The sequence below is a fragment of the Cnephaeus nilssonii genome (genome assembly GCF_951640355.1).
Source record: "Cnephaeus nilssonii genome assembly, chromosome: 6".
NCBI classification, from domain to species: Eukaryota; Metazoa; Chordata; class Mammalia; order Chiroptera; family Vespertilionidae; genus Cnephaeus; species Cnephaeus nilssonii.
In genome coordinates, this window is record NC_137077.1 from 100,419,017 (window position 1) to 100,435,905 (window position 16,889).

Below are 16,889 nucleotides of genomic sequence, written 5' to 3' on the forward strand. Positions count from 1 at the left end.
TGTTCAATGGAAAGCATTCCAAATCCATTGGTGGTATTTCTAACCCCAGCTCCAGCTCTGATGAGATACTAGGCAAGGCCTTTCTCACATGGGGCATAATTTCCTCATCAAATGTGGAGGTCAGAACAGGGGCACTGTGGTCTTTCCAATTTAGCCTCTCTATTCCATAATCATAGTCAAATGTGGTAACCTCCCAAGAGCCTCTTTGGAAACCATTGTGAAGAAGAATGAAAAGTAAAAAAAAGAATAGTACTTCAGATAGTTCCTGAGTCTGCTTATAGAAATTGATGACATTATAACTAGAAAACTAATGCCCCCAACTTCTGTCACTGTCAGGATTTCAGCCTCTTTTCCTTCAGTTGAACAGACTTGCCCATATATCTTTTATATTGTGGGGTCTTTTCTCTATTCATTTTCCAGGCTGAAGCTGTACAGGAGGCGGAGGAGACCACCATACATGAAGATGATCTTTCTACTTCCATCAATGAACTCCCAGCAACTTTTGAATGTAGTGATAGCTTTAGTCTGGATATGACTGAGGCAGAAGAAAAAAGCAGCCAAGCCCTGGACCAGTTCACTCTGGCAAGGTAGAGAAGCCCTTGGCAGAAATACGTGGTGCCAGTATGCGTGGCCCGTGGGAATGCACTCACTCTGACTCAAGTTGAATGTCATACTCACACTGCTGGGACCTCCTAATGAAGGAGTCCAAACTGACACATAAGCTAGAGGGCTCCTAGTGGGTTGGAATCATCCATCTCCAGTAGGGCCTATGTGGAACCAAAAAGGTCCTTATAAAGCCACAGACTAACAAAAAGCCAATGAGGACATGGTCTTTGTGAGCTTTGAAAATAAGCAAGATTGGCAAGTCTCAGAAATGAGTTCTTTCCATTTTGAATTGAAAGACCAGAACAAGAGGTTCTTTATAAGCTAAATACCTACGCTTTTTCGAGCAGATGGCTTCTAGCCTCATATTTCTGAAACGAGTGAGATATAGTCAGCGAATACACATGGGAAAAAATTTAAAGAGGAATAGAGATGTAAACCCTAATGTGGCATCTAGACTAAATCACAGGCTACAGGCTTACTTCAGGAGAAGAAAATCAGAATTCTAAAATCACTCCTCTGAACATTGAAAATAAGTAAAATCTTCTGATATGGCTAGACAAAGGGCCCCTGTGACAGTGGCCAGTATGCCCTCACCAAAGAGCTTATGGTAATGCCCAGAGGAAGATCTGCCTTTTAACCTTTGTTCATAATCTCTCCTTTCTTCATTCCTCTCTGCATTCCTCTTTCCTTTCCTCCTTCCACTTTTCTTCTGGGCATTTATGCATTTGCCCTCGTTAAGGAAAAGGTAAAAGATTCAAAATTTTTGTTCTAATTTTTCACAATGAAAAATGCCAAGAACTGAAAGGGCACAGAAAAGCATGTTACTGTGTCTTGAGAGTGGCCATCTAGACACGTGAGAGAGAGTTGCTGAAGGCTAAAAGAGGTACCAAATCTGTAGAAAGGAATCAGAATTGGAAGAATCACAGAAATTCTAGAAGTAAAAATTCTATTTCCTGGAATCTCAGAGACCTTTGAATGAAAGCCAGATTCCCAGAGCATACCTCAAACAGAGGAATGGACAGAGGAGGACCCCTCATGAGGCTGACTCAGGAGTAGCACTTACACCACACTGTAAGGAAGGACATCACTTCTTGACACAGTCGTCATTTCTTCCAGCTTTGGAGAAGGTGACAGGAGAGTCTCTCCCCCGCCCTCACCCTTCTTCTCGGCCATCCTTGCTGCGTTTCAGCCTGCAGCCTGTGACGATGCAGAGGAAGCCTGGCGCAGCCACATCAATCAGCTCATGTGCGACTCCGATGGCTCCTGTGCTGTGTACACGTTTCACGTGTTCTCTTCCTTGTTTAAGGTACCATGCTCACCTCAAGTCAAAACAGTTGGGCTCTCTTGGGAGCCAGCTAACTTCTCATTTAAGAAGGGATTGCTGTTTAGTTCTGGGTTTATACTATTTTCTCCTCCAAACATCTCTCTCTCTCTCTCTCTCTCTCTCTCTCTCTCTCTCTCTCTCTCTCTCTCTCCTCTCTCTCTCTCTCTCTCTCTCTCTCTCTCTCTCTCTCTCTCTCTCTCTCTCTCTCTCTCTCCCCTCTGACTTCATCCTTTCTTCTGTTCAACCTTAATCTATTCAACCTTCTCACACTGGTATTGTGAAGATCTTGCCCTCAAATAACCACGGGGGTGAGGGCATGAGCGGGGGATGGGGGAGCATTGGGGGGATAAGGACACATATGTAATACCTTAATCAATAAAGAAAAAAAAATGACTTAGGCTGCCATGATGTCCTGCTCACTTCTGACATTCTGGCCTTTATTGGTGCCATGAATCCCAGGCCACCATGATATCAGGACCATTAAGTGAAATCTTCCTCCAAGCCCCTCCACCATTTCTGCTTTTCTCTGAGACCTCTCCTGCATTTTTTTTTTCTTTATCTGTGTTTTTCCTTTCTTTGTCTTTTATCCCCCCTAAAAATTCCTTAAACATGCTAGGGGTGGCTATGAACAATTGCTTATTTCCCTTAGCTGATTCTAAACAGATGGGAGGTCATCATTTGAGTCTGCTGTGTGAACCACTGCCCATCTAGTCCGGAATAATGCTCTTGTGCAAATTGGAACCAATGTCCCTCCCACCAGAGGGTTGCAGTACCAGATGTGGCCAGCAGGGGGCGAGGCTGGATTTCACACACACACACTAGCCAGGTACCTGGGGATCTTAGATACACAGCTACATATAAGTGTCTCTTGTGTGGGGCACCTTCAGATTCAACTTGTTAGCTTCAAGCACATTTAAAAATGACTCAACTACAGAGATGGCAAGAACTAAACTTCTGGTTGGTGCTTAAAAGTTTATTTTTATGCCTGCCCATCTCTGACTTGCAAAATTGTATTTGTCTTACTCTGAACATTTACTCTCCAAATTTCATCAAATGTTGGCAGAGGTGGGAGACAACCGAAGAAGAGAAAAGGTGCCTTGTTAGGAAGAAACTAAAAGGTCTTTAAGCATCATTGTAGTTAACTAGCCTTGTGTGCTGTGTTTAAAGCAGATATTGACTCAGCCATGAAGATGAGGTCATAGTTGAAGATTTACTGACATGGAAACATGGTTACCATATAGTTTAAAAGAAAACTGGTGTTAAATATATATATATAGAATACTGATCCTCTTTTTAATGCCTAGAAAATAATGAAGATTATACACTAGCATTTCATTGTAGTTTATTTGGGGTAATGAAATTATGGTTGTCTTTTATTTTCTTCTTTTTACTTTATTTCAAGTTCCTATTTTCCTATAATGAAAATGCTTTTCTTGAATTATTTTCAGAAAAGCATTTTTCTTAACTTTATTTTTAATAATGCATAAAACAGAACTGCCACTGATAATACAAGGAAAAAAATGGAAAATAACTATGCAGTTCCAACTTTGAATGGACATGAATAATTGATAGATAAGTGGGGACATGAGTTAGAACCCAACTATACATTGTTAGATGTTGAGTTCTGTAGAGTATATCAGAGACAGGGACGATGACTTGGTTAGACTCAGGGATGAGCCCTCTAACCACCTTCAGAAAGAGCAATGGCAAGAAAATAAGGAACTATATAAGAAGTACAAAATGAATAAACTGGAATCATCTGCCTTAAATCATTTTAAATTCAAGAAGTTGTAATTTAGTTAATATAAAAGCAAAATCTGTTTTTCAGCCCAGAGGCCCTTTATATGACCCATTTTTAGTAACTTTTAGACCATGGTTACTCACTGAGTGTTATTTGTGCTGCTGTCTCTCAAGTTTTTCAATTTACTTTCAGAGGAACCTATAAGAAGTTTAAGTGGACAAACTAAGATTGTGTCTGAGATTAACTGGGGACTATAAGAGCTGCCAGGCTTAAGACAGAAAACAATTGGCTGCTTAAAGATAAAAATTCCAGAAACACCCTAACATTAAACCAGATTGAAATTTAAGAACAAACTACCAGAAAGCTAGCATTTGAGGTCAATTTCATTGTTAAGGGTTCAGAAGCAAAGTAATTTCTTATTTAGATTTTTAAATAATGGTGAATAATGCATATCTAAGTTTGCCTGTTGTAGTAACTTTGTCTTATTTAGTTACTAGACTATTCATGCTCAATTTTATAGTTCTGAGCAATACTTTTCTCTTCACTTAGAGAAGTTATCTCCTCTTGTACCTGAACTATCCTCCAAATTACATGCAAATCCCTGATTCTTTGTCATGTCATTGAGTGAAGCCTCCTTATGTCCCTTCTCCTATTCCCTGGGCAGGTAATGGTGTCTTTCTTTGACGACCCAGTAGCTGGCACCTTCACTAGCACACAATATGTGCTCAGTAAATGTAAGAAGAATGAACAGAAATGTAGCTTAATGGAAATCTTAAACATACAGCTTCTGATTTAATGTCAATAAACCAACAGGTTGTTACATGAGCTGGGAGATGGGACTGGGCCCCTGCAGGTGGTACATTAGGTTTGGATTTCTTTTTTCATCATTGTATTGATGAATCCCCATGGAGTTTATCTGAAATAATAATACAAATGTGTACTTCCTGTTTTGGTTTTAATATTATATATAGCCTTAAGAACTTTCTTAACTACTACCAAATACCATGTGATTGAAGGCAATCACAGTATCAAAATGTGCTAGAATTGAAATACATTTCAGACATGGAGTCTATTAATCTCCTGTCATGTCCTCACCATGTCTGTTTACTATTTTCCAACATTCTTCTGTGTATATGAACACCACATTTTCCTGTATTTCAGTGGGTTTTAGAGGAAGCAGAGAGGAAGTAATTGAAAAAATAATTTCATTTTAAAAGCAAGGAAATGGCTTCTAATGATTCAGTTTGGACATCTTTCCAAGTGTCTTGGTCAGTATATTTCCTTCCAGCTATTCCTGTGTTAGAATATTGTCATTACATCACACAGTGCCACCAAATTATAGGATGTGTTCATATGAAATTCAGGAGGACAAAACTGAATTTATGTTCCTTAAATAGCACCTGCCTTTTTATGTGACTCTAAAGTTCCCTGGAAGATACAGCTTCTCAGTACAATAAACAATAAATTCAGATTTCACTTTATCTATAGGTAAAATGAGAACCCCAAACTGTTTGGGGGACCTGAATCCCACTCCCAGCTCTGCCACTATACTAGCTGTTGTGATGCTAGACATGGCATCTCCCAATACTTTCTCTTTAACATTCTGTCAGGGTTTTTGTTTTTGTTTCGCACAGAAAGGGAATGTAACAAAATAAAGACAGATGTATGTTATGTATTATACCAGGATTTCTAGATAGAAAAAATAAATAATATGCAACATGGTTGGCATTTACCTAGCATAACGTATAATAAACTGCTGTGGCTTTGGGGCCATGCAAATTTTTCCATAACCGGGAAGATCAGCTTTACCATAGATGAGATTCTACAACTCAAAAAGTATGAGACCTCTTTGGAGAAAGTCAATGCTTAGGATTGGAATTATTTTTTCATTAATTATTTTGTTCTTTTGGTTAAAGATATTGTGTGTTAGATATTGGGAGACTAAAAATGTTCTCATTGGGGCACTGACACAGGCACAGTGAATCAGACTTTTTCTAATTCTAGTTTTTTCTCAGGCAATACAGGAGGAACCATAACTTTTAGGAAGTGTTACACATTTCTGGGAGGAATGTGAATGCTGGACTCAGGCTCACCCTTATACTATTACTTACTAGTTGCATGAGCTTTAAGCAAGTAACTTCACCTCTTTTTTTTAAAATAAATCTTTATTGTTCAGATTATTACAGATGTTCCTCTTTTTCCCCCCATAGCTCCCCTCCACCTGATTCACCCCCAGCCCCATGCCCTTATCCCCCGCCACTGTCCTCATCCATAGGTGTAAGATTTTTGTCCAATCTCTTCCCGCACCTCTCACGCCCCTTTCCCCCTGAGAATTGTCAGTCCACTCCCTTTCTATGCCCCTGATTCTATTATATTCACCAGTTTATTCTGTTCATCAGATTTTTTATTGACTTGATTTTTAGATTCACTTGTTGATAGATATGTATTTGTTGTCACTTTGTTGTTCAAAATTTTTCTTTACCTTTTTCTTCTTCTTCCTCTTCTTAAAGAATACCCTTCAGCATTTCATATAATCCTGGTTTGGTGGTGATGAACTCCTTTAGCTTGTTCTTTTCTGTGAAGCTCTTTATCTGACCTTCAATTCTAAATGATTGCTTTGCTGGGTAGAGTCATCTTGGATGTAGGTTCTTGCTGTTCATCATTTTGAATATTTCTTGCCACTCCCTTCTGGCCTGCATAGTTTCTGTTGAGAAATCAGCTGACAGTCATATGGGCACTCCCTTGTAGGTAACTAACTGTTTTTCTCTTGCTGCTTTCAAGATTCTCTCTTTGTCTTTTGCTCTTGGCATTTTAATTATGATGTGTCTTGGTGTGGTTCTCTTTGGATTCCTTTTGTTTGGGGTTCTCTGCACTTCCTGGACTTGTAAGTCTATTTCTTTCACCAGGTAGGGAAAGTTTTCTGTCATTATTTCTTCTAATAGGTTTTCAAAATTTTGCTCTCTCTCTTCTTCTGGCACCCGCATAATTCGGATGTTGGTACGCTTGAAGTTGTACAGGAGGCTCCTTACACTATCTTCATATTTTTGGATTCTTTTTTCTTTTTGTTTTTCTGGTTGGGTGTTTTTTGCTTCCTCATATTTCAAATCTTTGGTTTGATTCTTGGGGTCCTAAAGTCTACTATTGGATTTCTGTATATTATTCTTTATTTCAGACAGTGTATGCTTAATTTCTGACTGGTCCTTTTCCATTTTTTTGGCATTCTCATTAAGATCCTTGTAGGTCTCACTAAGTTCCTCAGAAGTCTCATTAAGTTTCTCAGCGGTTTCTAGAAGTTTCTTGAGTAACCTTATAACTGTGGTTTTGAACTCTATATCCAGTAGTTTGCTTTCCTCCATTTCTTTCATTTGTGACATGTTTCTTTTTCTCCACATTTTGGCTGCTTCCCTGTGTTGATAGAGTGACTTTGTGTGGTAGGTGACCTATAGGGCCCAGTGGCTCAGCCTCCCCAATCACCTGAGGTGGACACTCTTGGTGTACCCCTTTGTGGGCTGGGTGCACAGTCTTATTGTAGTTAAGTCTTTTTTTTTAATATATTTTTATTGATTTTTCACAGAGAGAAAGGGAGAAGGATAGAGAGCTAGAAACATCGATGAGAGAGATACATCGACCAGCTGCCTCCTGCACACCCCCCCCCCCCCGGGGATGTGCCCGCAACCAATGTGCATGCCCTTGACCAGAATCGAACCTGGGACCTTTCAGCTCGCAGACCGACGCTCTATCCACTGAGCCAAACCAGTTTCGGCTTAAGTCTTGATTGCTATTGGTACACTGGGAGGAATTGACCTCCAGGCCAATTGGCTGTGAGGGTCAGCTGTGTCTATAATGGAAGAACTGCTGTGCTGGGGACACCCTTATGGGGCAGGATTTGCTTCAGTGGGGCTTTGGTGCTCACTGAGTCTGCCTCTTGAGTGTGTCCCTTATGTATGTGAGGAGTTGAAATCTGGTGTCATCTCACACTGACCACTAGGTACACTGGCTCTTGGATCTCCAAGGATGTGCAAGTCAGCTACTGTCTGAGGCCACCCAGCAGGAGCTACAGCAAGATCTTCAGATTTCTCCTCTTTGTTTAGGGTTTGGAAGTTTTAGAGCTCTCTGCCTCAGCTGCAATTTGTTAGGTTAAGCTGCGAAAGGGCAGGCCATTCATATGCAAAAGCCGCTGCGCACAGTTTGGGTGGGTTTGTAAATTGTGTGGGGTGGGGTCTCAGGGACTCACCAGAGCATAGCAAACAGCGATGGCTGCCAGTCAGCCATCTCTGCATCTCCGTGTTTCCGCGTCCCAGTGCAGTAAACAATGATTCCTGCGAGCACCTCTCTGCTTTTCCGCACCTCTGCACCTACTACCCAGTCTCAATGAGCTTTTTTCTTTCCTTCTAGTTGTAGAACTTCTACTGAGCCAGCTTTCCTGTGGTTCTGGGTGATAGTCGTTTTGTCTTTTAGTTGTAGTTTTGGTGTGGTTGTGAGAGGCAGCACGTACAGGTGTATACCTTATGCCACCATCTTGGTTTCTCAACTTCACCTCTCTTAACCTCAGTTTCATCACCTGGTTGTGAGGACTAATGAGTTCATGAAGACAGTGCTATAGGACAGAGTTAGGCATTTAATCAGATACATTCCCAGGGGAGATATTATTCTAGGTCCCAGGTAGCATTTACTCCTTCCTGCTCCAGAAGCTTAAATGGCACTATTTCAGCTTTGTCTCAGGGAGCTGTGACCTTGGGAAACAGAAAGGAGTTCCATTTTGTAACCTTTTTGTCTCACCCACATTGATGTAACCTGACTAAGTCCTCAATGATCTGACAGACAAGCGAGGAGGACCCAGCTGCTGATCAACACTGGCCACCAGCACAAAGGAAAACCACACTTATTGGAATGAATCTATGAGCATCTGCATGTTGGGAAGTGACATTTTAGGAAGAATTTTTGTCCATACTGCATCATTATTTACTTCACACAAATTTTCACTCTATTCCCATTCCTTCCTGGCCACACTCACTGAGGACATAGGCTCATTTGACATTTTTATCAATTTTTTTAAAAATTCAAGTCCATAAGTTAAACCTTTACAAATAATAACTATTTTGCCTTTCAGAATATTCAAAAAAGGTTCTGCTTTCTAACCTGTGATGCAGCCAGTTACCTTGGAGACAACCTCAGGGGGATCGGGTCCAAGTTTGTCAGCTCCTCCCAGATGCTCACCTCATGTTCCGAGTGCCCCACACTTTTCGTGGATGCTGAGACTGTGAGTGTCCCAGTCCTTCTCTGGAGGCCAATGGCCTGTCCAGATTCCGGTGTGAATGATAGAGGGGTTTGTTTGTGTTGTGGTTTGTCTGAGTGACACTTTCATTGTTTCTGAGCAGCAATTGGTTGTGATGTGACTCCCACAGGCTTGAGTGGGCACAGTAATGAAGGTGCAGTGCCAGCCCAAGCCAAGGCAAATAATTACAGATAATCAAAAGAAAGCTCCTTCCCCATTAAAATACCATATTTCACAGACCTAGAACGAACTTTCCAAAAATTCATCTGGAATAAAAAAGACCACGAATAGCCGCAGCAATCCTGAGAAAGAAGAACAAAGTAGGTGGGATCTCAATACCAAATATCAAGCTGTATTACAAAGCCACTGTTCTCAAAACAGCCTGGTACTGGCACAAGATCAGACACATAGACCAATGGAATAGAATAGAGAACCCAGAAATTGACGCAAACCACTATGCTCAATTAATATTCGACAAAGGAGGCATGACCATACAATGGAGTCAAGACAGTCTCTTCAATAAATGGTGTTGAGAAAACTGAACAGATACATGCAAAAAATGAAACTAGACCACCAACTTACACCATACACAAAAATAAATTCAAAATGGATAAAGGACTTAAACATAAGACAGGAAACCATAAAAATACTAGAGAAATCCACAGGCAGCAAAATCTCAGACATATGCCGAAGCAATTTCTTCACTAATACTGCTCCTAGGGCAATGGAAACTAAAGAGAAAATAAACAAATGGGACTACATCAAAATAAATAGCTTCTGCAAAGCAAAAGAAACCATCAACAAAACAACAAGAAAGCCCACTGCATGGGAGAACATATTTGCCAGTGTTATCACTGATAAGGGCTTAATCTCCAACATTTACAGGGAACTCATACAACTTAACAAAAGGAAGATAAACTACCCAATCAAAAAATTGGCAACGGACCTAAATAGATACTTTTCGAAAGAAGACAGAAGGAAGGCCAAGAGGCATATGAAAACATGCTCAAAGTCACTAATCATCCAAGAGATGCAAATCAAAACGACAATGCGGTACCATCTCACACCTGTCAGAATGGCTATCATCAACAAATCAACAAACAACAAATGCTGGCGAGGATGCAGAGAAAAAGGAACCCTCGTGCACTGCTGGTGGGAATGCAGACTGGTGTAGCCACTGTGGAGAACAGTATGGAGTTTCCTCAAAAAACTAAAAATGGAACTCCCATTTGACCCAGTAATCCCACTCCTGGGAATATATCCGAAGAAACTAGAAACACCAATCAGAAAGGATATATGCACCCCTATGTTCATAGCAGCACAATTTACAATAGCTAAGATACAGAAACAGCCTAAGTGCCCATCAGCAGATGAGTGAATTAAAAACCTGTGGTACATCTACACAATGGAATAATATGCTGCGGTAAAAAAAGAAGGAGTTCTCACAATTTGCAACAGCATGGATAGAACTGGAGAGCATTATGCTAAGCAAAATAAGCCAGTCAGAGAAATATAAATATCACAAGATCTCACTCATTTATGGAATATAATGAACAACATAAACTGATGAACAAAAATAGATCCAGAGACAGAGAAACGTTGATCAGACCATCAAACCTCAGAGGGAAGGTAGGGGAGGGTGGGAGTAAGGGGGAGAGATCAACCAAAGGACTTGTATGCATGCATATAAGCCTAACCAATGGACACAGACTACAGGGGGGTGATGTCATGAGTGAGGGCGGGGGGGGGATAGCAGAGTTATGGGGGGATAAGGACACATATGTAACACCTTAATCAATAAAGAAATTTTTAAAATAAAAATAAAAAAAGAAAAGAAAGCTCTAGGTCAGAGGAATGGTGGCATGAGAGAGCCCCTTGGCCACTCCCCCTGAAATTTCTTCAAGTAAACCAACTGTAATTCAACAAAGAATTATCTGCTCAATACAGAGGCACGCCTGAGAGACCAGTGCATTGAAATATCTAAAAGTGGAAAACTGGGAATAAGCAGGGAAATGAGAAGGGAGGAAAGCTCTGATGGCCCACAGATGCATCCTTGAGGCTGGGAGCTCACAGCTCATCCTGAAGAGTGGAGGAAGCCAGTGGTAGCAGGCACTTTCTTCGGCCAGGAGGAACAGAGAGCTACAGTGGGAAGTCCAGCAGGGCAAGCTATGAATGGATTAAAGAGTGACTGAGGCAGCAGATGCCTGACAGAGCATGGAGTTTTGCCATGTGGCTTTCCACTGTGGGGCTGGGAAGAGTTGTTTCAGACAAAACAAAAAACAAAAAAACAGAACCACAGAGCCCTGCCACCACTTGTATTTCCAAAACTTTCCCCCCATTGTCCTTGGAATTGGGTCAAGGAGCATATTATCTGTAACCCAAGAACTACTTCAGTACAAGGACTGTTTCCCTCTGTGACTAATCTCCAGGTGTAGTGCTTAGGTTGTGACCCCACACAGGTCAGGGGTCACATGATGGTGAAGGCAAAACAAAATCTATCACCAAGCAGCACTGCTGTATTATCTTATGGAAGCCATGGAGGTCACGACTGGGACATCACAGAGGTAAAAAATCTTGCAATTAAGCACAATTTACTGGAAAATAATATACAGACAGAGATATATGCATAGGTAAAGGAAAACAGCAAATACCATGAACAACTACAGTAATGAGAATAACCAGAAGGGAAAGGAAAAATCCCCAGAAAGCAAGCTGGAACACATGGAAATATGTAATATAAATGACAGAGATTTCAAAATTGCAGTTCTGAAAATATTCAACAAGATGCAAGAAAATACAGACATGCAATTCAATGCACTCAGAAAACAAATCAATGAACAAAATGAGTACTTGACTGAGGAGATTGAAACTTTAAAAAAGAACCAATTAGAAATCCTGAACTGAAGCATAAAATTAAGGAGATTAAGAGTGAACTACTGAGCATAGAAAATAGAGCCAAGCAAGTGGAGGAAAGAATTAGTGATATTAAAGATATCTAGAAATAAAATGACAAAGAGGGAAGAAGAAAGAGACCTGAGCATAAAGAAAAATGAAAGAGCTCTATGAGGACTATTTGACTCCATTAGAAAAAAAGCAATATGAGATTAATAGGCATTCCAGAGAAGGAAGAAGAGGGAGCAAGCAACGGAGAGTCTATTCAAACAAATGGTGGATGGAAACTTTCCAAACCTATGGAAAGAACTAGATCTTCAACTCCAAGAAGCAAACAGAACACCTAGATACCTCAATCCAAAGAGGCCCTCTCCAATTTGTATTAAAACTATCAAAAATTAATGACAGAGAAAAAATTCTCAAAGCATCCAAAAAAAGGAAGGAAGTAATCTACAAATGAACACCCATCAGAATTTCATCCCACTTCTCAGCAGATACTCTACAAGACAGAAGAGAGTGGAACCAAATATTTAAATGTCTGAAAGACAGAAATTAACAAGCATGAATAATATATCCAGTAAAATTATCCCTTAAATATGAAGGAGAAATAAGCTGCCCCCAGACATACAGAAGCTGAGGGATTTTATCACCAGAAAACCTCCATTGCAGAATTACTCAAGGGAGTTATTCTACCTATAACAAAGAACATAAGGTCACAACACTACAAGTAAGATCACCAAAAAACTTGCAGCATAAACAGGGATAATTTGCAACAACAAGAACATGAAAGGGGAGGGGGTTATAGTCTGAACTGGCAAAGGAAGATGAAGATCAGATGCATTCAAAAGGGAAAACACTACAGTATATATGCAACTTTATTTTTTGTAAAACTAATGATAGCCACACATAAAATCCCCAAACCAGGACATACAGCTTTAAAAAAAGAGGAAACAAAGGAAAGAAGTATAGAATACCACCGAACAAAAACAACACACAGAAACCCAAAGGAAAAGAACCAATGGAGGCACAGAACTAGCAGGAAACAACATATAAAATGGCTATAGGAAATTTTCATACATCAATAATTACCCTAAATGTAAAAAGGCTGAATTCACCAATAAAGAGGCACAGAGTAGCAAAGTGTATCAAAAAACAAAACCCAACCATATGCTGTATATAAAAGATACATCTAAGCTGCAAAGACAAAGGCAGATTCAGTTAAAGGGTGGAATTTTCTAAGCAAATAATATCCACAGAAAAGCAGATGTAGCCATAGTTATATCATACAAAATATAATTAAAGATAACAAGAGACAAAAATGAACACTTTGTAATAATAAAGGGAACACTACATCAAGAAAACATAACACTTCTTATATGCACCCAACCAGGGAACACCAAATATATAAAACCACTACTCACAGAACTAAAGGGAGAAACAGATCATAACACAATCATAGTTGGGGATCTAGACAGTTCTAGACAGATCAGACAGATCAGCAAAACAGAAAATAAATAAAGAAATATTAACCTTAAATGAAACATTGGACCAAATGGACATAATTGACATTTACAGAACCTTAATCCAAGAACATCAGAGTATACATTCTTCTCTAGTGCACATGGAACATTCTCAAAGATGGACCTACATCTTTGGTGAATATAATGCAAAAATCCTAAACAAAATACTAGCAAATTGAATACAATAGTACATCCAAAAAATAAGCATCACAATCAAGTGGGGTTCATTCCAGGAGCACAAGGATAGTTCAACATATGCAAATCAATCACCACATTAACAAAAGAAAGGACAAAAATCATATGATCTTATCAATAGATGCAGAAAAAGCATTTGATAAGATACAACATCCATTTATGATTAAAACAATAAAATAGGAATAGAAGAAAGTACCGCAACATAATAAAGGCCATATATGATAAACCCACAGCTAATATCATACTCAATGGTGGAAAACTGGAAGTTTTTCCTCTAAGATCAGGAACAAGACCAGGAGGTCCACTCTCACCACTCTTATTCAACACAGTGCTGGAAGTCCTAGCCAAAGCAATAAGGCAAGAGAAAGAAATAAAAAGCATCCAAATAGGGAAAGAAGAAGTCAAACTGTCACTTTTTGTGGATGATATGATTCTGTATATGGAAAGCCCTAAAGACTCCACCAAAAATAAACTATTAGAAAATAAACAAATACAGTCAAGTTGCAGGATACAAAATCAATGTGCAAAAATCCATTGCCATCCTGTATACCAACAACAAAATAGAAAAAGAGATGAAAAAAATACCTTTTGCAATAGCAACCAAAAGAATAAAATACTTAGAGATAAACTTAACAAAGAACATGAAAGACCTATATACTGAAAATTACAAAGCATTATTAAAAGAGATTGAAAAAGACACAACAAAATGGAAAAATATCCCATGTTCATGGACTGGAAGAGTCAACATAGTTAAAATGGCCATATTACCCAAAGCAAAATATATATTTAATGCTATTCCCATCTATATCCCTATGTCATTTTTGAAAGAAATAAAATGAGAAATCATCAGATTTGTGTGAAACCACAAAAGAACTCAAATAACCAAAGGAATCCTGAGAAAAAAAGAACAAAGCTGGAGGTATTACACTACCTGACTTCAAGTTATATTACAGAGCTATGATAATCAAAACAGCATGGTATTGGCAGAGAAACAGACACACCGATCAACAAAACAGAATAGAGAGCCCAGCTATAAAACCACATGTATATGGACAGATAATTTTTTACAAAGGAGCCAGAAACACAAGATAGTCTCTTCAATAAACGGTGCTGGGAAAACTGTAAAGCCACATGCAAAAGAGTGAAACTAGATTACAATGTGTCCACATGTACAAAAATTAATTTAAAATAGACCAGAGACCTAAATATAAGACCCAAAACAATAAGTTACATAGAAGAAAATATAGGTACCAAACTTATGGACTTTGGTAATAGAGAACATTTGATGAACTTGACCCCAAAGGCAAGGGAAGTAAAGGCAAAGGAAAAAGAATGGGACTATATCAAACTAAAAAGCTTCTGCACAGCAAAAGAAGTCTCAACAAAACAAAGAGGCAGCAAACCAGATGGGAGATGATATTTGCAAATAGTAGCTCCAACAAAGGCTTAATTTCCAAAATACATAAAGAACTCATAAAACTCAACACCAAACAAACAACCCAATCAAAAAGTGAGCAGAGGACCTGAAAATACACCCCTCCAAGAAGACATACCAACAGCCAATAGAAATGAAAAGATATTCAACCTCACTAGCAATTAGGGAAATGCAAATCAAAACTACAATGAGATACCACCTAACACTAGTTAGAGTGGCCATTATCAACAAGACAAGCAATAACAAGTGTTGGAGAGACTGTGCAAAAAAGGGAACCCTCATTCACTGCTGGTGAAAATGTAGACTGGTACAACCACTATGGAAAGCTGTCTGGCTTTAGATTTAGAGCTATCATACGACCCAGCAATCCCTCTCCTGGGTATAAACCCAAAAAACTCGAAACACATATTCGCAAAGATATGTGCACCCCTATGATCACTGCAGCATTATTCACGCTGGCCAAGACATGGAAACAACCAAAGTGTCCTGCAATAGAGGACTGGATAAAGAAGAGGTGGTACATATACACAATGGAATACTTCTCAGTTATAAGAAAGGATGAAATAGTGCCATTTGCAACAACATGGATGGACCTTGAGAACATTATGCTAAGTGAAATAAGTCAGTCAGAAAAAGCTAAGAATTATATTATTTCACTCATATGTGGGATATGAAACTGACACTTGTGAACACAATCAGCAGTGTAGTAGTTGCCAGAGGGAAGGGGATAGGGGGACAAAGAGAGGTCCTAATATAAGGTGATAGGAGAACATTTGACCTTGAGTAGTGGGCACATGGTACAATATTCAGATCTTGTAACATAAAAATCCACACCCAAAACCTATATGATCATGTCAACCAATGTCACCCCAATAAATAAATAAGTAAATAATAGTTCCACCTTTCTCCGATGGCTCTGACTTTGACAGCTATGAATATGGTGAGTGATCCCTCCAGAGCTGACCTAGCCTATCCCCACAATGCTAGGTTGCCCAGCCAGATGGGTCTCCAGAGGCAGCATGTCATTATTTTCCTCACACCCAACCCTCAACAAGATGCTAACTACCCTCTGGATGCATTCATCCAGCCCAAGCAGCAAGGGATGAGTTTAAAGTGTGGTTAAAATAGTCCCTGGCTGAGTGCTGAGTGTTGACTTTATGAACATAACTCTAACCCTGAAAGACTGGTGAGCTCTTTGGAGTTTGGGGGTGTTACCTTCTTGTACATCCCCCATGCATATCACAGAACCATCTTGTATGCTGGGTAATTACTGGGGTTTAGAACCAATGAGGATGTGTTTTAATTATGAAAGTCTCAGGAGTCAATATTTCTAAGAACTTGATTGGTGGTTCGCTGTCTTGCAGCAAGGCATACAATCTGAAAAATCATTCTATCTTAATAACTCAAAGTACAGATTAAACAAAAAATCACTTTGAAAGATTATTTACTAGTAGAGTTCTGTCTTCACACTACTTGGCGAATTACTGGATGAAGATACTAATGTTCATGTGTAAAATGTACAACGTATCTTAATCTGGGCTTCTGTGGAATACTTGCTAATATTTCTCTGTCTACATTGATATGGGAAAATGGATATTTCCATATTGACTTTGAATTGGCAAGATAGTATTCAATTGCAATTGCAGCAAAATTACAAATTGCACAGCTTACTAAAAATGGATGCCCTTTCCCCCATTTACATCACTTCTAAGTATACCTCTCTTTTCTTTTTTTTTAAATATGTTTTTGTTGAATTCTTTTAGAGAGAGAGGAAGGGAGAGGGATAAAGAGATAGAAACATCAATGAGAGAGAAACATCAATTGGCTGCCTCCTGCACACCCCCTATTGGGATCAAACCCACAACCCAGGCATGTGCCCCAACCAGGTATCAAATCAGTGA

General features: G+C 39.4%; 1 protein-coding gene across 5 annotated transcripts in view; it reads left to right on the forward strand.

Moving 5' to 3' along the window:
- Positions 1-16,889, forward strand: part of FRY (FRY microtubule binding protein) — a gene marked incomplete at its 5' end in the record, with an annotated part of 648,830 nt that overhangs the window by 557,969 nt on the left and 73,972 nt on the right. For all 5 annotated transcript variants that reach the window (XM_079773965.1, XM_079773964.1, XM_079773962.1 and 2 more), the window contains 3 exons: positions 421-587; positions 1,723-1,912; positions 8,782-8,931. In XM_079773965.1, the coding sequence (XP_079630091.1) occupies positions 421-587; positions 1,723-1,912; positions 8,782-8,931 (507 nt within the window). The remainder of the gene's footprint in view (positions 1-420; positions 588-1,722; positions 1,913-8,781; positions 8,932-16,889) is intronic.